Genomic DNA, 22,583 nt, shown 5'->3' on the forward strand with positions numbered 1-22,583 from the left:
AGTCATTTTGAAATCCATGTGCTACAGTGCAGTGAGTTGATCAGTCTCCTGAACACAACCCTCAAAATCCTGGTAAACAGCTAAGATCAAGAATTGGAGCAGATGCATCATAGTCTTCAAGAAGTAATTTATAAGCCTGTGCTTTGAGTATGTATATGAAACATGTATCTGACTTGTCTTGCTCTGCCATAAAATGTAAATACTCCAGATGAATGTACACAAAATGTACTAACAAAAAAAAAAAAAAAAAAAAAAATCAGAGCATTCTTTGCTTGGCACAGTAGTAAAACAAACACTTTCTAATAATATATAGCTGTATTAAGTTTTCTGTTGAGAATGTTAAGCACTCATGCATGGGAGCACGTGGTGTATCCCTAATCATCGCATTCACCTTTCAACATTATTGATTTGCAAAACAGGGACATTTCTGTTTCTATTCAATCTCAGATTACTGTAATATGTTCTGATTTTGAATTTAACAACCACACAGGGAAGAATTTATTAGGAAAATCTGATCACACTCTTCTACCATGTACTGGTTAAAAAGAAAATGTGGGCTGTACTTATGCCAGAAGCTAAATTTCTAACTAAACTAATTTCTAGCTAAACTCCCAATTTCTATTACCCAACAGGAGGACAGCCTGACAACAGCTAGGCAAACCTTCCCTATCTGGGGATTGGCAAAATCTCAGATGCCGATTCTGCATAAAGCCTGAAGCATACCTGAACTACACAAATTTTGTGAGGTTTAGCTATTCTTCCAAGAAATGTGAGTCTGGTTATACTATACTGAAGTTATCTTTCTAGGAATTAACAGGAGAAAAAATAAGCTCCCTAGAGAATTCCGAATGTAATAAATCTGCAACCAGCTACCAGATTGGTGGTGTTTGTTAGGGTATTTCTAGGCAGGTTGTGTATTCTATTCTGCAATGACACAGGACTGCATGGTACCTGAATTCCTGCTTTCATTTCCACGTACATGCATGTTTTAAAAACTTCTTTGGCAGCCTGTGCTATGGTATTTGTTGAGCATTCACACTTGCCATGTCAGCATACAGAAGCACAAGTACACACAGATATGAACTAAATAGAGATCAAATGCACCTTAGGAGGGAAGTACTAAGCTTCCATCCCAGCTCTCATCAAAATAAAATAAAATTCATAGAATGTAATCCCTGAATATCTGGAAGAAGTAGTGAATGAAGACTGAGCTTGCTTAGGTGCCATTAGTCTAGACCATAAGAAGAAATCTCCAACATTAGTTTCTTCTGCAAACATACTAATCTTTCTCTTTCCGATCCTTTTTCCTTTTTTTTTTTTTTTGTCCATGAAACCATTTTAGATACCCTTATTTGCCTTCTAATTGTGTATACAGCATTCTTTTTCTCTCTCATGTATACCTTAGTCAAGAATGCAAAAAAAAAACCAAATAAAAATCCACCATCAAATACACAAAATAGTAAAGAATAATAAAATGGAAAGTGTATTTTGATGCCTTTATGTAGGATTTGGGCATTCTAATCCCTCCTTTCTTTAGCTACTGAAACACTGGGAGACAGGTTCAACTCATAGATCATATATGCACACTTTTGTTGAGCCATACAAGATGCATTCATTTCATTCTGACATCCAAGATCTGAAAGTCTGAGATTGGTATGTTTGAATTTCCATTAGGCTTGGTGATTTATTAGCTGATGCTTCTTTTCAATACAAAGTCTGCTGTGCAAAAATATTATAAACTTTTCTCACTTTCTGCTAAGTCCTGCTAGAACTATATTATTTCCTGAAGGCTAGAATATTCTTCTGAACTATACACAAGCTGTTAAACTCCAGTAGCACTTGAAGCTATTGCCAGAGACCCTCACTTTCTCATTCTAGAAATTGCTATAAAAAAAGTACATCCAAAGTGTCTGCACATGCATGTACAGACAAGTATCACTACTGTCTATATCACTCCATCTCTTTTTATTTAAAGATACTGGGAAATATGGACAGAATAGAGAGATAGGAATAGACATTTCTTACCGTGTGCCACCCAGCCATGTTTACACTGGTCACAGGTTCTCAGGTTAATCTTCCCTGGCTGAAAACATTCACATGTGCAATTTACCAGTGTACAGCGGATGGCCTGAAAAAGAAACAGAAAACACACATTAATGTCTTTCTTACTTCTTGTACAAATTTGTTGTGAGGCCTAGACCTGTACAGCAAAAAAAACCAGCTTTGTAATATTCTTTTCTAACATTTCTCATTCTTTTAAGTAGAGATTAATTCTCTTTCAAAAACATATATCAGTATCCCTGAGCAATGACAACCAAAATGCATATTTAATAATTACATAGTCTGTTGTTCCATGGAGATGAATACATTCCTGAAGCCTTAGAAAGAATTGCTCTATTTCCTTTAGGAAAAAAAAAAAGGTAGGGTGAGAATTCTGTAGGTGTTCCACAGATTTCCTGTTTTCGCATCCACTGCCTGAAGGAAAAAGTTACTAGTGATGTCTTACCATATCAGAGTGGTTGAAACCAAAACTAAAACGAGGAAACAAAAACACACAAAAATGAAAACTACAGAACTCTTTCTCCTTCCCCCATACCCAAAGTTTCCTTTTTGGAGTTCATGTGTGATACACCTCTGCTACAGAAAGGAGTCATGGATTTGATGTGTTCCCAAACTAGGATAAAATGATCAAGGTACAGGAACAAGACTGGGTCCTAAAACATCCTGTAACTTTCCTTTGCATCTATCACATCTATTACCTCTTAGCAACTCCGATTTTCAAATATATAGTTCTCTATTTTGAAAAAGGTGAAATGATTTCACAGCAGCAATGCTAAAACTCCACTCTAAAATTTGCTTAAATAATACACCTTATTAGTATCTCATTTCCAGTTTTAAAATTATCTCAAAAACTACAAAGGTTTACTTTGACAGAGGCTAGTTACTTCCACAGAGAAGTGAATATAAATTGAATGAGACTTTTTTAAATGTGTTACAGACATGTTTTTAAATAGTGTAGAAGATGACCTGTGCACTTCAAACTGCTACTAATAAATTTATGGCATGCATTTAGATGTAATTTGCATGGAGATTTCTGAGACAGAGAGGCTTATTCTGATCACTCACAGATTAGCAATCTACTGTAACTACCAGAACTGTCAGGAAAAGATATCTCTATAGATTTAGATGCAATCAATGATTACTTGGGGGCTAAGCTGGGGGAAGGGTGCTTGGTAGCTATGACCACTGGAGATACTGAAGCGTTATGAAGGCTCTTGTCTTTTCCAAACAATTAACGCACATGCGCACACTCATGGTATACTGAACAAGAATTACCTTAACTATACTTGCATGAAGAAAATTACATTCAGCTTTAGCTTGGCCATGCTAAACTCCTTGGTTGCTTGACAATGAAAAAGGTTCAGAGTTATTTTAAATGTTTGATCTCTTTACTTATTTATCTGCATCAGAGAGCAATTTAAAGCCATTTATAGTTCATGGATCCACTGGAAATCTGTAGTTCTCTGACAAATTTCTGGTACAAAAGTCTCTTCTTCCTTCTATCCTAACTGCTTTCTTACTACCTTTTACTCCTAAAAACCTAGTGGGGAAAAAATTATCCTGCTGTATTATGCTTGACACTTCAGGGCCTCAGTCCCAATGTCACCTGTCCAATTACTCATTAGCTGGGTTATAAAACAATGCTGTATGCATGCGTGATTAAAAGAATTAGTAATATGAAATATAAGGACAGCAAAGAAGTGCTGACCATGCAAGAATAATATATGTGTTTGTGGGTTATGAGAAAAAAACTCTCCTAAAAGGTCCTGTTTCATGTTCAACAGTTTATTGACTCAGTAATAGATCACCACTGGTCAGTAATGGTGTTCTTTCTCTAATATGTTCATTACTTAATGAACTTAGTAATTAATTGTACTGTAAGAAGAAAGGCATACAAAACGGTATTCTTAATTTACCATAAAAGGTCTTCTCACATTCAGCACCTTCATTAAATCTCTGCCCCAATGTGACACACATTTGTTGTATTTTATGTTATTTGTCTTGTTCATGTGTCACTTGCAATATGTATAATAGGAGGAATATAGTGTATGTACACATACTGGATGAAACCATGTCATTTGGTAGAGTTGCTCTATTAAGGCTCATCAGCATTTCCATTACAATCCTACCTATTTTTGGCCTAGAGGTTAACAAGTTGCCTGTAAAAATTGGATTCATCTTGAACCTGAACTACCATGTTTCAGCCTAAGAGCGAGTTTTATTACACACATTTAAAAATGACCCATTTAGCCACTATAAATTATAAGATGGGGGGGAAGGTTTAGAGGTTTCATGTTTCTTTTCCCTCAGTTAAAGAGAGTCTTGATCACGTAAAGTATTGAAGAAGACTAATTAGTAGCATTTCTATCCTTTATCCCTCCCAAAAATTCATGCAAGCTTTTCAGAAATGTGAAAATTTCAGCTTGTTCTGCAAATAACTAAATCTAAAAAGTCTTCAGAAAGACCTATGCATTTTTATAAAGTATTATCAATTGGCATAAGAAACTCCAAAGATCAGTAGCATGGCCAAAACATTCAGCTTGGCCTTACTTGGCTGCTACTTCTGTAATGGGTGTCTTGATACCAGGTTGTAAATCTGCTTTCAGTAGTTTTCCATCCCCCCACCGAGAACCCCATGCATACTTCTGAGTGAGGGGACTAGAAGAACTCCTATTCAAGTTCATGTTCTGGCATGAGCTTGGGCAAATTACTTTGTTAGCATGGTCACCACATTCACTCAGTGAAGAACAATTATAGTAAAATGTTGTTGTCAGGGTAAATGCAATGTAAATGCTATAGAAAACCTCAAGTAGAACTTAGTTTTTACTTTAAAGATTTGGTTTTCACTTTACTCAGTTAATCCATAATCATTGTAACTACCTTAGATCACCACAATAGCCAACATAAAACCAGCATAACTTGGCAGACAGAACATTCAAGATGCCAGGAATAGTGTGTGTTCCTATACACATGGACAGAACATTTAACAATCATTAACATGAAAGAAAGCCTTGTCTTTAAAGATCTTCATAATGCAACCAACATATGTACTCAGCTTGCAAGAATATGCATCTGAATTATTTACAGTCTCTTTCTACTGGTTTCCAATAGAATTTAACTTAGGCATACCAGTCACCGACAATCTGTGCAACAGTTTCAGGAATGGCCCAGAATGGCAGCCCCAGAATGTGACATGAATGTGGTGTAGATTCACCTAAGAATCCAGAGCTTTAATGCAGCTCCTCCATTCCCCAGTGGCAGGATTTTAAAGCACAGAGAAGACGAAGTTGCAGTAGCTGTTGTGCTTCTCAGTAGCAGCACGGATTGGTGTAACTGTGGTTGGACATCTGTTACTGCTTAATTTGGAAGGGGTGGGTGGGGAGTAGGGATAATAAAAGGATACTGGGTGAGTGTGCAGAAGCTAAATATTGTAAACATTGCTCAAACCTGTTAAAAAGTAGATATAAAAGTCCAAGGGTGTAGCAATGCTAAACTTTTGCCAGAAAATGCTTCTTAAAGAGTACTGCCAGGCATTCCAGAAGTCATGCACTGTAATTCTGCCTTCGCAAGATATTCCTAAAAAGTTTACATAATGGGACTCTGTGTACTACACTATTTTGTAGGGAAAGAAACATAAAATTTCCTGCCTAAGGTTTTGCTCAGAAACTCCTCCAAGAAAGACATAAAGAAAACAGAAGGAAAACAATGACCTTGCATAGCAATAGGAACAGATGCAGGCTCTCCCTGTACCAGCTGATAGGCAGCTGTGTAGCTAGATGACAACTTTCAGGTTAAGTTCCTTAAGTAAGCAACAAAACATGGTTTTCTACAGCTTCTTGGAAAGTGCCATTATATTCTACCATGTCAATAGGTCTCAGCCATTGTTATACCTCCCATCCAGTGAGTTTCTAACATAATGCTCCTTGCACTTCTACTAAAATTACAGTAGCCCTTGAGGACCTATGGAGGAAATGGACTGGATTTCAGTAAAATACTTTTAAAGAGTTTAGACAACTGATTCCTTAAATCCTAAAGCAATCTTACTAAGATTTAAAGACAAAATACACATAGACAAGAATAAAGTAATGATTGTATAACTGACATGGAAATATTCAGAAATATCTTGCTGCTCTCTTTGAGATTTTCTTCCCCTACAATGTAATGCAGAAAGAGGGAAACTTTTCCTAGTGTTAAAGCATGTACTCCAGTACACCTATGTGTATGTTTGTACTGCTGACATTGGAAAATGTTAGGCCTGACTTCCGTGGGTTTCCCCAGACCAATGATATTAATTTAACATAGTTTGGGCGATTTAATTATGCGTAACAAGTAAATATTATTCACATATTAATAGGAACAGCCTATAGCAGTAATGGAAAATCAATCTGTCTGGCTATTTTACGGAACTTCTAAGAGATAAGAAGCAATAAGCTATCCTGAAAGGGATCACAGTATGGGAGAAAGAACATATAAGGAAGAGATATGAACTCCTGTGGAGTTCGGACAAGTGACTACAAAAGATGGAGGCAGTTTATACAGCATTCTGGACAGGTAAGTTTTGCAACTTCCTTTACCCTACATTTTAATAGTATATGCAACAGAAATTCTTAATGTAACTTATTATGAGAGCCAAAGGGTCCTGTGAGGTTAAACAGCATCTTATTGAAATCTCAGCTACATCCTCCTACGTAGTGGGCAGTGTTAACACAGCCTTGCTCTTAATGTCCTTATGTCATCTTTCTCATGTACAGAAAGTTTTTAAGAAATGTCTCCTATCAAGACACCTGTAATATGAAAGATCACTGCGCAACTGAATACATAAGAGAGTCAGATATACTCATGGTCTTTGCATGGAAGTTCCATCTGCCTGCCTAAGCATATGCTAATCCTACAGAGCTCAAAAAATCTAAATCCACTGTTACCAATCACAGGAGCACAACGCTTGCGGATGATTTGGTCCAGTGTTTGTGAAACCTTTTTAGTGAGACTTCAAACCAGCAAACCTGTGTGTAACTGCAGGTCCTTAGAGCTGAATTAAAGTCAGTAAGACTCTGCTTGAGTATGCACTTCACACAGATGTGTTAGTTGCGAGAATACCAGGGATCTTGAACACACACACACACACACACACACACACACATACACACACAGAGACACACACACACACACATATACACATATGTATACTTTAAATTTAGATTTTGCATAATGTAGTAATTCACAAGGTCTATGCATTTTAGTAATACAGGTGAGAACTTTCCATATTTAACTGATAAAATAAATTATCTTGTTTATGATTTTAGAAACAATAAAAGTTCTGCTGGTGTATGTCAATAAAATAAGTACTTGGGTGAAATGATGGGAAGAGTTGGAAAGATAAAAGCAAAAAGCACTTTTTGCAGCTTACCTCTTAACATTAAGAAAAATCCAAACAGAACATGTTAAATACAATATTTTCTTCCCATTGTCAACAGCTTTAATTCCATATTATAAACACCTAATACCTAATTCTAAAAAAAAATAGTTTACTCAAAGTAAATAACATTGTCATTAAAGAACAGTTTAAGGCCATACAGTAGCATAGTAGCTGCTCTCAAGACATAATGGGACATTAAATAATCAAAGTTAATGAGCAAGAGGTTGATAAGAAGCAGGGAGATCCACTCTTCTGTTCCTGTATGTTGACGCGTCACAAAAAAAGACACAAAGCAACAGACAGCAGGTAAGACCTGCAAGTGCTTCACCATTTTTTTCAAAGGAAAGTCTTCTCTGCCATTAAATTTTTCTTACTGTTTCTTGGCTATAAAGTGAAGATAAAAATCTGTCTATAGAAATTGACATTATTGATCAGCAAAGGACTGTACCATACTACAGCTTAAAGTTGCAGGGGTTGTGATTTCTTTTTCAAAGCACATCTTATATGCTCTGTAAACAACTCTTAGAAAATCTGTCACTTTTTTCCTACTTCAGGAATCCCAATAATTTTTTTCTCTCTTGTCAATTCAATATTTCTTTAAAAGACCATATCATAAATTCTCCTGTGTGAATGGCAAAAAGATCCCAATGAAATTATACTATTTTTAACAGCTGGCAAACCAGGAGTAGAACAGAGTTTGTTTTAAATTCACAATACAAGAAGAATCATTTGCATACTGATATTTAGGAAATGCACACTCTGATCTGCCTATATTAAGCTTTGTATTATGGGTAACTGTTGCGGTTTAACTGCAGCTGGCAAATAAGCACCCCACAGACTCTTGCTCACTTCCCCCCTACTGAGGCTGGAGAGAGAACTGGATGGTAAAAATAAGAAGACTTGTGGATGAGATAAAGACAAGTTCATAGGGAAAGCAAAAGCTGTGCATGCAAGCAAAGCAAAACAAGGAATTAATTCACCACTTCCAGTACCCAGGGAGGTGTTCAACTATCTCCAGGAAAGAAGGATTCCATCCCATCTAACAGTTACTTGGGACATTCACTGCAAATGCATTCCATGTCAAATCATAATTTTAAACAGAGGAATCATCTAAAAAAAAATAACTGATAAATGACCATTTTAACTTCAAAACCTATAACCTAATAATGTGTTTCCCCCCCCCCCCAAAAAAAAAACAAAAGAAAACAAACAGTAATTGAATTTGAATGGTCTTAAAACATCCATGCAATGCAATCAAGTTTCCAATCACTCTCCCATTCAGAGATACCAAAAAATCTTTTAGGTTGTTCACTGCATTGCAGTATGATATTAGCAATTTCGTATCACGCTACGTTAGTATTGTTTCTTACTTGTTCTTATTTTCAGTAATACAATTTGAAAGGTATTTATATTGCTATATTTCTCTGTGGCATTCAAGAAAACAGTTACTAATACAATATGAAGGGAAGGATGCTAACAAGAGAAAAAGCTTTTAATAGGCTAAAACAGCTTTTCCTGGAATGAGACAACCTAGCCTTTAAGCATTTTAGAAAACCATTTTTAGCTTTTCTTGAGAGAACTGGTATACGAATGGGGAATAAAAAAATACAGAATAAATAAGATGTCATTTGTAATCTTGCATTTAAATTAGTAGTCATTCTTCAGTTCTACCTTAGATACTTCCAAAATTGGAATCCTGTGTCAAGGAATGCTACCTACACTTTTCTAGAGAACACAAATGCGACACAGAATAACTGTATAATTTTCCAGGAACTTTCTGTAGCCCATGTTCACTCTGATTCTACACACTCAACTCAGAGTGCTGCCAACAGCATATTCTACAGTACTTGTACTGCAGGTACAATATCACCCTGTGTTTCTATAGCATGTAAAACCAGCCTGAGGTTCCGAGGCGTCAAAGGTGAAGTTGTTTGCAATAAAAAAATTAAAACTGACAAGTGTTTCTTGCTTAAAATTTGAAGGAAAACACATGGTTGATGTAAGATTGAGATTCCCTGTGCCTAGGAGGACGTTAGCAAGCACAGGCATTTGTTCTTATAGATGAAAAACAGATTCATGTTATGAAACCAATACTGTCAGTAACTGGGGTACAGCGATGCACTTTGTTAAGGTAATGGCCTGTGCTGGATAGGTATCCAATAGTGAGGATGGACACATCTGCAAAAAGCCTCACAGCCCCTTCTCTACCCATGACTCTTCTAGAGATTAACACTGCTAGCTCCACCCAGCTCCTCATCTCAAGTAATCACAACTGCCATTTTCTTTAGAGAGAACAGGAGGGAAGTTGCTTCCACTGGTTTTAATGCCCTGTCTCTGGTGAGGCCCCACCGGGAGTGCTGTGTCCAGCTCTGGAGTCCTCAGCACAGGAAAGACACAGACCTGTTGAGGCAAGTCCAGAGAGCCACAGAAATATAAGAGGGCTGGAGCACCTCTCCTATGAGGAAAGGTGAGAAAGTTGCGGTTGTTCAGTCTGGAGAAGGCTCAGGGGAGCCTTATTTCAGCATTTCAATATATAAAGGAGGCTTATAAGAAAGATGGAAACAGACTTTTTTAATAGGGCCTGTTGCGACAGGACAGGAAGTAATAGTCTTAAACTAAAATAGGGTAGATTTAGAGTAGGTATAAGGGAGATTTTTTTACAATGAGGTTGGTAAAACACTGGAACAGGTTGCCAACAGAGGTGATAGATGCCCTGTCTCAGGCAATATTCAAGGTTAGGCTGGATGGTGCTCTAAGCAGCCTGAACTAGTTGAAAATGTCCCTGCTCATTCTGGGGGGAACTGGACTAGATGAACTTAAAAGGTCCTTTCCAATAGAAAGTATTCTATGATTCTCTGAGCAACTGAATAGTTTATTATTTCTACAACATCCCTACACACACCTTTACTGCTTTTATATGAAAGAAGAAAAACATTCCCCAAACTGAAAAACTATTTAGCAATTGCTAGTAAAAGTCTAACTATTTTTTCTTTCTATAAACCTTACTTACACCTCTGCAGGAAAATAATAAAAAAATCTCTACTGGCAACTATGTAAGAAGTATACTGAGATTTCCATACTTCAGTACCAGCCTTCCTATTCACAACAGACTTCCATTTCCTTACAGCATGTGTTTTCAGAGAAAGTATGTAAACCAATAACATCTGAAACTTGTGATGTAAAACTAAATTAACACTAAATAACACATAACCCCAAAGGATTTTTTCTTGTGCATCTGAAAAAGGACATTGAGCCTATGTATGTAGCATGCATGTAGAAGGTAAGAATCAACATATTTTTGTCACTTTACATGGAATAGTGGGTCAGTAATCCACAAAATAAGATTTTATTAATAGATTATAAATAGTTCAAAAATATTTACCTAAATCTATTAAATCAAATATATATTCTTCATATATTTTTTTTCTCCACAAATTGATCAGTAAATATTAAAATGTTTAAGGTCTTAGGGTCATCAGATAAGTAGCTTGTTCTCAAGACTGGTTTTGATCGGTCTCAAACGGTTACAGACTGTCCAGTAAAATATACAAGTGAAAAAAAATGTAAATATGAAAAAAATTACCTTTAACAGATAAATAAGGGTCCTTATGAGAAAAAAAGTAAACACCCACATAAAATTATGTTGGCAAAATCAGTAGTTAGATTTTTTTATTTTCTACCTTTTTCTTCTGTAAGTCAAAAGACTAAGCAAAATCTGATTTGATGCAGCATGGCTCTTTGAATAGTTATTACTTGCTGTCCATTTATTCAAGAATTCTCCTTTAAAAATGTCACAAGCACATTGTTTATTGTCAAATCTGTTCTTCAGGTGTTACTTCGTCTTGTCAGGCTTTTCTTTACCATCTTAGATGTTGCTGTTTTCTGTAGTCTATATGATGGGATTTCAATTTGGCCAAGAAAATACATGTATTTAGACTGCACTGTACTGTATTTTAGACAGCAAAGATAAATATGAAATTCTATAGAAGTTACATGAAAAAGTTGTAATGAAATATTTTATTGTTTTGAAAATGAGTACAATGAATTACAATTTATTAGAAAAGTACGAGTATTTTCCAAAACTAATCTTTCCTATCTCATCAACATTTTGTCCCATGTTTTAACCTCTTATAGAGACTCAATCTTACACTGTTCCTTTAGGGGCTAACTCTCTGTCAGCCACAAAACTGACACTTCAAGCAAGTAACAAAAAGTAGACCACACAACCCTTACTGTCAGATTAACGGGTGATTTTCTTTTCCTCTTCAAAAGATAGTGTTGTTCACTAAATGCTTATTTCTTTTATTCATGTATTATCTTAAATTTTGCTTCTTCATTATTTCCCAAAAACAAAGCCATGGATTTTTTGAACGGATGTTTGCTAACATATACTCTAACATTAGCTTATGTAAGAGAGAGAATTCCAATAAGAGTGAAATAGATAAAATGTTTTTCCTTAGCCAGAATGGAGAATGATTATATATATCTCCTATTTAAAAAGAGACAGGAGGGGAGGCAGGCAGGTAAGCAGGAAGGAAAGAAGGAGGGAGAGAAAGGGAAGATTAGAGAAAGACAGAAAGAGAGACAAAGAAAAGAGACAGAAAGAGAGAAAAGGGGAAGAGAAGGGAAGGAAAAAGGAAAGGAAAGGAAAGGAAAGGAAAGGAAAGGAGAAAGGAAAGGAAAAAGGAAAGGAAGAAGGAAAGGAAAAAAGAAAGGAAAAAAGAAAGGAAAGAGGAAAGGAAAGGAAAGGAAAAAAGAAAGGAAAAAGGAAAGGAAAGGAAAGGAAAGGAAAGGAAAGGAAAGGAAAGGAAAGGAAAGGAAAGGAAAGGAAAGGAAAGGAAAGGAAAGGAAAGGAAAGGAAAGGAAAGGAAAGGAAAGAGGAAAGGAAAGGAAAGAGGAAAGGAAAGGAAAGGAAAGGAAAGGAAAGGAAAGGAAAGGAAAGAGGAAAGGAAAGGAAAGGAAAGGAAAGGAAAGGAAAGGAAAGGAAAGGAAAGGAAAGGAAAGGAAAGGAAAGGAAAGGAAAGGAAAGGAAAGGAAAGGAAAGGAAAGGAAAGGAAAGGAAAGGAAAGGAAAGGAAAGGAAAGGAAAGGAAAGGAAAGGAAAGGAAAGGAAAGGAAAGGAAAGGAAAGGAAAGGAAAGGAGAAAGGAAAGGAGAAAGGAAAGGAAAAAGGAAAGGAAAAAGGAAAGGAAAAAGGAAAGGAAAAAGGAAAGGAAAAAGGAAAGGAAAAAGGAAAGGAAAGGAAAAAGGAAAAAGGAAAGGAAAAAGGAAAGGAAAAAGGAAAGGAAAAAGGAAAGGAAAAAGGAAAGGAAAAAGGAAAGGAAAAAGGAAAGAGAGGGAGAGGAGAGGGAGAGGAGAGGAGAGGAGAGGAGAGGAGAGGAGAGGAGAGGAGAGGAGAGGAGAGGAGAGGAGAGGAGAGGAGGGGAGAGGAGAGAGGGAAGGAGAGGAGAGGGAGAGGAGAGGAGAGGAGAGGGGAGGGGAGAGGGAGGGGAGAGGAGAGGAGAGGAGAGGAGAGGAGAGGAGAGGGAGAGGAGAGGAGAGGAGAGGAGAGGAGAGGAGAGGAGAGGAAAGGAAAGGAAAGGAAAGGAAAGGAAAGGAAAGGAAAGGAAAGGAAAGGAAAGGAAAGGAAAGGAAAGGAAAGGAAAGGAAAGGAAAGGAAAGGAAAGGAAAGGAAAGGAAAGGAAAGGAAAGAGACAGAAAAGGAAAGGAAAGGAAAGAGACAGAAAAGGAAAGGAAAGGAAAGAGACAGAAAAGGAAAGGAAAGGAAAGAGACAGAAAAGGAAAGGAAAGGAAAGAGAAGGAGAGAGACAGAAAAGGAAAGGAAAGGAAAGAGACAGAAAAGGAAAGGAAGGAGAGAGACAGAAAAAGGGAAGGAAGGAGAGAGACAGATAAAGGGAAGGAAGGAAGGAAGGAATGGAGGAAGGGAGGAAGGGAAGGGGTGAAAGGAAATCACTGGTTTTCTCAGAAGGATTTTCTTTTATACATAGCTTTATCGTATAATTTTGTCCCTGTTGGGCACACTGCCTAAATTTAAACACAAACAGTCAAGCAATGAAGAAACATTACCACATTTACTGTGAACAAAAACTCCCAGTTGTACAGTGAAATTTTAATACATTTCAACTTATCTCTTTTACTAATGGGAAGAGTACAAACCCTGCAGGAATTCGCTCTGCAAACTGGTAATTACTGTAGACTCACTTTTTTATAATGCATATGTATAGGCAGACACAAGAACCATAGCTGCCCTTTTGATGTAGGTTACAATAGAATGCTTAAAAAAATTATGAAAATTCACAGCAATGCTAAAGGAATGCATTATTTCATGCGAAGTTGTCCTTTAGTGATACTCAAGAAAATAAATATATATAATACAATATAATATACATATATTTATTTGATTTATAAACCAAAACACAAGCCTGTTCTTTTTTTTCAATTGGGTTTGGTTAGTTGTTTTTTTGTATGTGTGTGCTTGTTGGTGTTTGGTTTTTTTTTTGTTGTGTTCCCCCCCCCAATGTACAGAATAAATCTACCCCTACTGGTACAAAGCTGGAGTTTCCATCCTACAATATTCTGTGAGCACAGAAATTTTTTTTTTGTTCTCCCAGGCTTCTTCCTCTGCAAAACCTTCAAATTTAAATAGTTTTGATCTTCAAATTTATGTCTCATTAAATCATTATAGCACATATTTAAAAGCACTATTTTAGTTGCATAGATTTACAACACACAAGGTCCAACTCAGCTAAGATAGGACATGCTGTGTCTGGCAGAACATGTTTGAAGTCTACACAAAGACAGATTTAATTTAATCCAAGCGGGTGTGGAATCTAAGCAAGAACTACTGCCACTGTCATTGCTAAGGACAATATTTATCTTTAATATAGTAATGGCAAGACAGAGCGATATGTTAACTAAAATAGAAGCAAAAGTAAGGGCCTGCAAAACATACACATATTTCCAGGTCTCTTATGGTCTACACCATTTGGGTGGGGTTTTTTTAATGCCTATCAACCATGCCACTTGATTCTGCAAATACTTGCATCCTCATTGTCTATGTACACATATATTCATACCCTCCTCTTGAAGATAGAAAAAATTCGTCTCAAACAATTCAATAAATAATTAAATCATTGTGTCCTGTAAGCATAACAGACAAAAAATTGTATCCGAATTCCATATTCTGAAGTTCCTGTAAACAGGCACATCTTCAAAATTGCCAAAAGAACAAACTATATTTTTATCATTTACTTAAAAAAATGATTTATCAATACCATTTATACTTACGTAGCATCTACTTAAGCAAAATGCCGCATATTCACTAGTTTGCAGCACCCACCTTGGTAAAACCAAAATCTGCCTGTTTCTGTTAAGAAGCTGTTGTGTCTTCTGCTGGTTGGACAGTAATGTGAACCATTAGCAAGTTTCTCTTACTATGGAACAGCACAGTCACAGCTCAAAGCAGTCACAGGTAAAGTCACTAGAACTAGTGATAAATAGCATAAGTCAGTGCCAACGATTACTCTGAATCACCAACAGAGAACCAATTGCCAGATGAAAACTGTAAGACAGTGATGGGGAAGGTCTTTCTTGTAACACCCTGAAGCACAGTTTCCATGGAGGCACTATTAGAACCCTTAAAATTTTACATGAGTTTAAAATTCTGACTTCCCACATTGCTAGCACTAGGTATCTCTCTCACAAATGTAACTCTCTTCTCCAGAGATGGTTGCTTTTAACAATGAAATTACTCTTTCACAAAAAAGTGAATCATTAATAACTCTGGAATCACTTTTTAACTGTTTTTTGGTTTTGCTTTTTTGTTTTTGTTGTGTTTAATAAAAGAAATCTGATCTTGACTAAATTTGAAGAGATTCTTTCCTATACACAATTAGGGAGTTCAGTACAATGGAAGCATCAGACTGAGGAAGGGTGCCATACTGGGTTTACTAACAAAAGCCACTACACTTGATGCATGAATGTATAGTAAGTGAGAATAAGTATGAGAAAGTGAAATGCTCATTCCTATGAAGAAGTGAAATCCACAAAATGCTAGAAGGAAAGGACTAAGAAATATGTGTGCCAGCAGGTCTACAAGTGTAAACATTCCTCACTAAAATTCATTTTCACAGTAGATAAATGCTGTATTACTTATAGCTCTGGCTGATGCAACACTTAGGATGTGCTTAGTCAGCAAGTCTCTGTTGAAAGCATATAGGAGGTAACACAAACTCACCCTCTGAAATCACCTTCACCACTGTGCATCATAATTAAGGGAACAACCTTGTTACAATGGTTTCTGTCTTAGGGTGGGCAGAGGAGATAAGCAGAAGCAGAGTCTGGATTTCCCAACACATATGCTGTGCTGAAACATCACTGAATTCCTAGATTTCAGAAACAGTATGGGGATAAACAAGACAAAATACAACCCAGACTAAGTGCCTTTTGGGATAGAAGACACCAGATCTAGTCATATTTCTAAATGGGAGAAACACCACCTTTACAATGACTATGCAGCAGGCAGGCTGCTTTCCTCTTCCTGAGTTACCAATTTAATTTAATTCCCAAGAATTCACAGAAAAAGAAACTACAACCAACTTCATAAAGAAACATCTCCCTTTTATGTATTGTCACATGCAAAAGTGAACACTGCCTATTTTTAACAATTTTTAACTAAAAAAATTATGATACTAAAATCAGTTTTACTAAATGAGTGAAAAAAGATTGTACGTGAAGCAACTATGTATAAAGACAATCTAACAAAAGTATTTATTCATTATTTATTTATTGACTCCCAATTTTTCGTGCTTATTTCAATTTGAGATTAAATTTAGCAGAGCACATAAGACATTCAACACATGCACGGGTTCTGTGGATCTTGATGTTAAATAACTTCTTTATTACTCCTTATTTCTGTAACATTATGTGTAACATTTGATCATGCATGTGTAAAGAAAACTAATCAAAGCACAGGCAGCTGCAGTTCAAGGAGATAGCCCTCAGTGCGACCTGAGACAACATACTGTAAACTCCTGACAGTGAAGCTAGAATAAATTTTGGTTGCCTGTACACCTCCACCCTGGATGCATGTGTTACTTTTATGAGCAATTAATTCTGATACTAAACTTAACTGTGAAGGAATCCACTGGCTCGCAAAGTACGCCTTAAACCATGTTTGAGATGCTGACATTTTAAAGTAATCTTTAAGGGAGAATAGATAGCCCTAAACTGTGGGATGCAGAGGCACTTCAAAACCTGTAGAGCCCAGCTGAGTACTGTGCTGGCTGGGATGACAGCCATGCTCCCACTGCCACTCCTTCATGTCTGCCCAAGAATTTAGACACCAGCCATCATGTCTATCACAGATGCTGCTGCAGAATGACCCTTCCTCAGTGAGCAGCACCAGTGAGGGAGGAAGGCATGGGGGGGGGGGGGCAGAACAGAAATGGTTTCTTTCTTTACTATTTACCTGTTTAACTTATGGGTGGATGAAAATTCTGTATGTTTATAATAGAAGAAGCAGTAAGCAAAAAGAAAATTATTTTTAAGCACAATACCACGGAAAAGACCAACAAAGTATAGGAAGCTTACCACATAGTAGCATTGCTTTTTACATGTCACCAGTGCTGTAGGTATCATTGCCTCCTGTGCTACACCTGTGTATCTCCTGCTATGTTAAGTAATAAATATTCAAGCAGCTATCATTTCTAGAGGTTTACAAATGTGAATGTGCATTCATTTGTACAATGTCCTGAGATTAAGACTTCCATGTAATCAAACTGTTAGCTGTTAATACATTTGTGGTGGATTGTAGCCAGCCCATTACTGCAGTTTCTGTCACAGTAACTTGCCCCTGAGCAAGAAATTTCAAACAGGTAGTCAAGATTTTCTTGCATAATTCACACTAATTGTAGCTAAATTGGTCCAAATAACTACCAAACTGTTTTTGAAAGATCAACATGTCCTCTTTCGGTTTTGCATTTAAGGTGGGGAAGACAATACATGATTCACTGATTCATTAGGAAAGCATGTTCATATAGACAGGAAATCTTGCATTTAAATAGAAAATCAGTTTTTCTCCTAATCTCTTATTTTATAATAGCTTGTCTTCATCTACATGTATTTATTTAAAATCAGTCAAGGAGAATTCTAATGCTAGACTGCACCCAAGGAAAAAACAGCATTTTAGTAACACAATTTTGTCGTCCTCAGATTTTCCATTGCTTTTGGCTTTATTCAGTTACAAGAGCAGTCACTCACCTGTCTGGCTTTGATACTATCACAGATCTAAAATAGATTAGGCAGTGGTAGCTACAGCTTTGCTGCAGCAACCTGTTCCTGTATGTCAGAGCTGGAATAAGAAAAGTTATACTCCCAAGACAATCAAACTTTCAGAATTCTGCAGAACCTGCTGGAAAGGCAAACCAATTAATGGGGAATGATTTCTTTTTGTTTTTTTTTTTTAAGAAAATAAGCTGTTTTAGTAAATGAAGCTTATGCAATCAGACACATGAATTCAGCAGAGGATGACAACAGCCATATAGATGTCCCAGGAACAATCAGGCCACCCTACCCAGAAGAAGGTATTCTAATATCCTGGAATAAAGTAAAATAACTGCATCTTTTGTCACTTGGCAGTATGCACTGTATTTGAACCTTTTTATCTTCTAGATTATTTCAGTTACAGGAATAAATGCAGTCCTCATTTATTCCTTGTTTTTATCACATCCTAACTGCCCATTTTGATTTGCCAGTATTCACCACTTTTAAAAATCAAGCAACACACTTCCTCATAGACAAATAAGTCAGCTGAACACATTTAGTGCGTTCCCAGCTTCTTCTGAAAGGTCTCTCTCAACTTTACCTAGAGGAATACAACATTCAGTGCATGTTTAAAATTTCTTTCATTTTTGCCTTCTGCTTCTGGTGTTAGGTCAGACTAAGTCTAGCATCAGCTACAGTAATCCTGCTATTACTCAGCATATGAATTGCTAAGCATGGGCTCTGCAAACAGGAATGCCCTCATTCCCTATGCAAAGACCAGTCGGCAGTCTCTAATCCTGCGTGTATACTTATGTGCACATGCAGTGCTCATGCTAAGCCTTGTATTTATTCCTGTCATAGCACCCAGCAGCTTACTACAGGACAAAACTTACTTTATTCACCTTTTAATATGTAAATGCTTTGCAGGAAATACATATACTGTGCACTTTTGTGTACGAAACAGATCAGGCTGGTAGATTCTAAGATTCTATGAAAGTGAAATGGCTTGGTGCATGCAAAACACTGTCCCAGAGCCTCTTCCCACTGCAGTCAGTAAGAGTGTTGTTCTGTTTCACTGAAGGCAGAAGGTGCCTGTCATAGTTTTTTTGTAACAGCTGTGAGAAACAGAGCCTAACATAATAATCTGGAAGTCTGTCAGTGACAATCTCCCTTCCCCCAAGTTATAAAATTGAGAGGATTATTGTACTGGGATGCATTTTCTAAACTGTATCTGCTTTCTAGTGTACTTCAAATATATTAGCCCAAGCGAGTGAAGTGTGAGGCTATCAGCTTAACTATCTAACAGATGGGATCAAACTCCACTTTGTTTACATTTTGATGCTCGTATGGCAGTAGAACGGCACAGACCTGAAACATGTGGTAACCCTAGCAGGTATCAGTGGTAGACCTTATTCACAGACGCTGCTATAGCTGCTCCTCAGTGTCCTTTCTCCCCCGACAAATTCGCAGCAGCTCTGATGAGAGCTCCCAGACAGGCTTTTACTGCCACTCTCACCATCGCGAAAGCCATTTCCTGAAGTCCTCACTTTCATTCACCTCCACATATGCGATTGTCAGCTGCAGCTGTACAGTAAACGCCTGTATGTATGCAGGAAGAGTTAAATCAGCACACTGAGCCCTTAATTGCAACTTTTCTCTCCTGCGGGACAAAAGCACAGGCCAGATGGAATGGGTTCCTCCCTTTAGACCTCAGGGTCTACGTGATGGACGATGCTAGCATAAAACAAGCATGCACATACAGAGAGGACTGAACTCAGCTCCAAGAAACTCGTGTGTCACCTCATTACAGCCAGTGGATTTCCATGATGAAAAGTTCAAGTCACAGTGAGACAAATGGGAGACTTTTCTCTCATTTTTGTGAGTTCCACCAGGTCATAATTAAAAGCAACATTTAGCCTAACACAAATTAGTGACTGGTAAGACCAAGATGCAACCACAAGCACAGACTCTTTCTCCACTCTGCTTACCACCTAATCCTCTTTGGTGTGAAAACTGGTCTGGAAATTGCATACAAGCCACCCTTCTGTTGAGATTTCCAGTTTCCGAGTAACAACTCTGCCAGACACACCACAAAAGCAGACTCTGTTACAGTATGCTGATAAGTCTGTTTCCACTCCTAGGAAAAGCCAGATGGTGCAGAGGTGTGTGATAGTAATTTCTAAACCCCCAGATTTTAAAATCCAAGAATAGTTGTAGTTAGTTTGAGTTTAAGGATCAGATTCAGGTCAGTCCCATTTCATCCAGACTGATTCACTTTTCCCTATTATTATTTGATTGCCAAAAATGTGATTGCTGCTGTGAAATCCTCAAAAAAGAAGAGCAGTTTAACTTTGAGAGCTTAAATGCAGACACAGAGGAACAAGATATAAGAAGCAGCTAAGAAGGGAGTCAAACTCATGGCATTATTTTCCTTACCTTTCTAAAAAAAAAAAAAACCAAAAAAATTTTTCATCAGGAAATAAACACATTCAAGTTCTCACAAAACTGAAAAAGCACATTCTTTATCAATTCATCTAAATTTAATTGAAGACTTTGAAATGAACACTGGCTTTTGGTATTTCAGAAAGCAGTATTTACATGAAGAAAGTATCATGCCAAAACCCAGGAAGTGATGCTCCATTAATATTCATTACATGCCAACACTCAAAAAAAAAAAAAAAAAGAAAGGAAAGAAAATGTAAGCTGCCAAGTTTATTTTGGCAAAGCTGTATGACATGATTTGTATTCAAAGCAAAATTTAGAAAAATGTCTTTAAATAAATGCAAATCCTTTTCAAATTGAAAAAAAAAAAGCAAAACACATAAAACAGTAGAAAAAGCCCTTCTGAGTTTTAGCTTTTTTTCAATGACAGACTGTACATAAGCAGTGATCAGTGAACTACATTGTCATAAAGGACCTACCAGCTTAACTGCTGCACATTTTTTCTCTCTTCATAGAACTTTAGTTGTTCAGTTATCAAGAAGTTATAAACTGATGTTACTTAATATCTTTATTGTCTCCCACCTATTTTATATGGAGAGTAATACCAGTTTTCCTTAGCAAAGACTAAACTACACAAGAACACGCCAGTGGCCTTCAGCATGTTGTTAGGATACTTCTCAGAAATAAAAACACTGATTCGTTGCTTCCCTGGCCCATTGGTAGGACTGGGGCAGTGGTGTCCATACTGTAGAGTGGAATCAATGCCATACAGGAATTCCTAAAAACTCTGAACAGCTTCATGAAACAAGCCCAAGCAGCACTCCTTACATGCTTGGCCACGTTGCTTCTGGCACCTGAATAGGAAAGTATAAAAGCAGGCCAGGTATCTTCCTGCAGCACAGGACCAAGGGATTGTTGTCCCATACTGTGAGATGCCCAGTGACACACAGCATAAAAAACTCAGCCTATCAGGGAAGTACAAGGTTCTGTCCTCAAAAGAAAAACTGGGAGCTTCTGTTTATTCTTGCTTAAAATTTCACCTACTCATTGCAGTTGCTGCCTGTACTCTTCCATTCTGTTTCCATTTCCAACATCCAACCAAGATCTATTGATTTAAGCCTGAGATTTACCTCTTGACAGCAGGCAGGGGAACAGGAGATGAGGGGATCATGGGGTACAGTTCAGGCAAAGGCATCTTCACTGGCTACGCAAAGGGTGTCTCCTCTTCCTGGCAGCCTGGCCAGAGCTGTTTCCACCCTTCCCACGGGAGCAGGGCAGGCTGGCCACAGCCAGGTGGCACTAGGGCTGGTGACACAAAGCAAGGGGTGAGATGGGGACATCTTTGAGCAGGGAGCAGAAGAACAAGATGAGGTAAAAGAGAGTGCTCATGGTTCCTAGGAGGCATTTTGGAAGGAAGGAGGAGCTCATTAGTCAGGCAAAAGGTCTTGCTTGAAAGATGTTTCATCCTTCTTAGAACAAATGATTGTGCTGGTATTTGGGCTGGCTGACAAAGAAAACCAGGTGTGGTGGCAGGAATTAGTAACAACTGCTATACTTGGAAAGAATAGCAACTGAAGACCAAGCCTAAGGAACTGGAGAAACATTGCAGCATCAGAGACTATGCATGATGGAGAGGGGGGAAACAAACAAGTTCAGAACCATTTTAGACTAAAGAGCAGAAAGGAGGCCTCATCTGTATAACCACTGCTTTGCAACCTTTGGAAGCCATTACTGTCAGCTATCTATATGTTCATGCTGATGTATTATTTTTCAAAATTATCATTCAATCCTGTTGGCATATACTGTCTTCAGCTATAAGCATATATGGTAATATTCTTCACCTCATTTAACATTTTCTTCCCTTTTCTACAACAATGGCCGTATTCAATAAGGACTACAAAGATGCTTCCTAGGAGACTGGCAAAAATAGTAACACAGAGGCATCTCACCTAATTACTGAGTAGAACAGTATCAAATAGTTATTAGATAGCAATACTATTACATGCTACTAAAAGAAATATATAACTTCAATAGTTTTGTAAATTCTTCAGTAGTGTCAGCATCCAAATTCAGTACTGTTGAAGGGAATTGTGGCAGATGAGAAGAACATAATTTTCCTTAAATAAAATTGCCACTTCTGTGATTTTTCTGATGTTTTCTGGTGGTTTTGGTCAGGCACAGTTTTTGAAGTCAAAAAAGACTTTGGGTCTATGCCAGGTTGTTCCTTTTTCCTAAACCTTAAATACTTGACATGCTTTGGGAAATGACTGCTGATGAGAAAGTGATGACTTTTTCAAGTGTTTAGTCAGTACAAGAAGCTGCAAAGCTCTCCCAGTCCCTTGTAAAACTTCAAGGGAGTAAAAATATGTGGAGAGAAGCAGAAAACCTGACAGGTAGTGGTTA

The 22,583-nt window shown here is 37.4% G+C and overlaps 1 protein-coding gene across 1 annotated transcript in view; it reads right to left on the reverse strand.

Moving 5' to 3' along the window:
* Positions 1–22,583, reverse strand: part of BNC2 (basonuclin zinc finger protein 2) — a 239,216-nt gene that overhangs the window by 116,890 nt on the left and 99,743 nt on the right. Inside the window, exon 2 of the mRNA XM_061362155.1 lies at positions 2,026–2,128. Within this exon, the coding sequence (XP_061218139.1) occupies positions 2,026–2,128 (103 nt within the window). The remainder of the gene's footprint in view (positions 1–2,025; positions 2,129–22,583) is intronic.

The sequence above is a fragment of the Neopsephotus bourkii genome, unplaced genomic scaffold (assembly GCF_033783945.1).
Source record: "Neopsephotus bourkii isolate Nb327-2 ecotype Australia unplaced genomic scaffold, CSIRO-AGI_Nbou_v1 NB_1083, whole genome shotgun sequence".
Classification (NCBI taxonomy): domain Eukaryota; kingdom Metazoa; phylum Chordata; class Aves; order Psittaciformes; family Psittacidae; genus Neopsephotus; species Neopsephotus bourkii.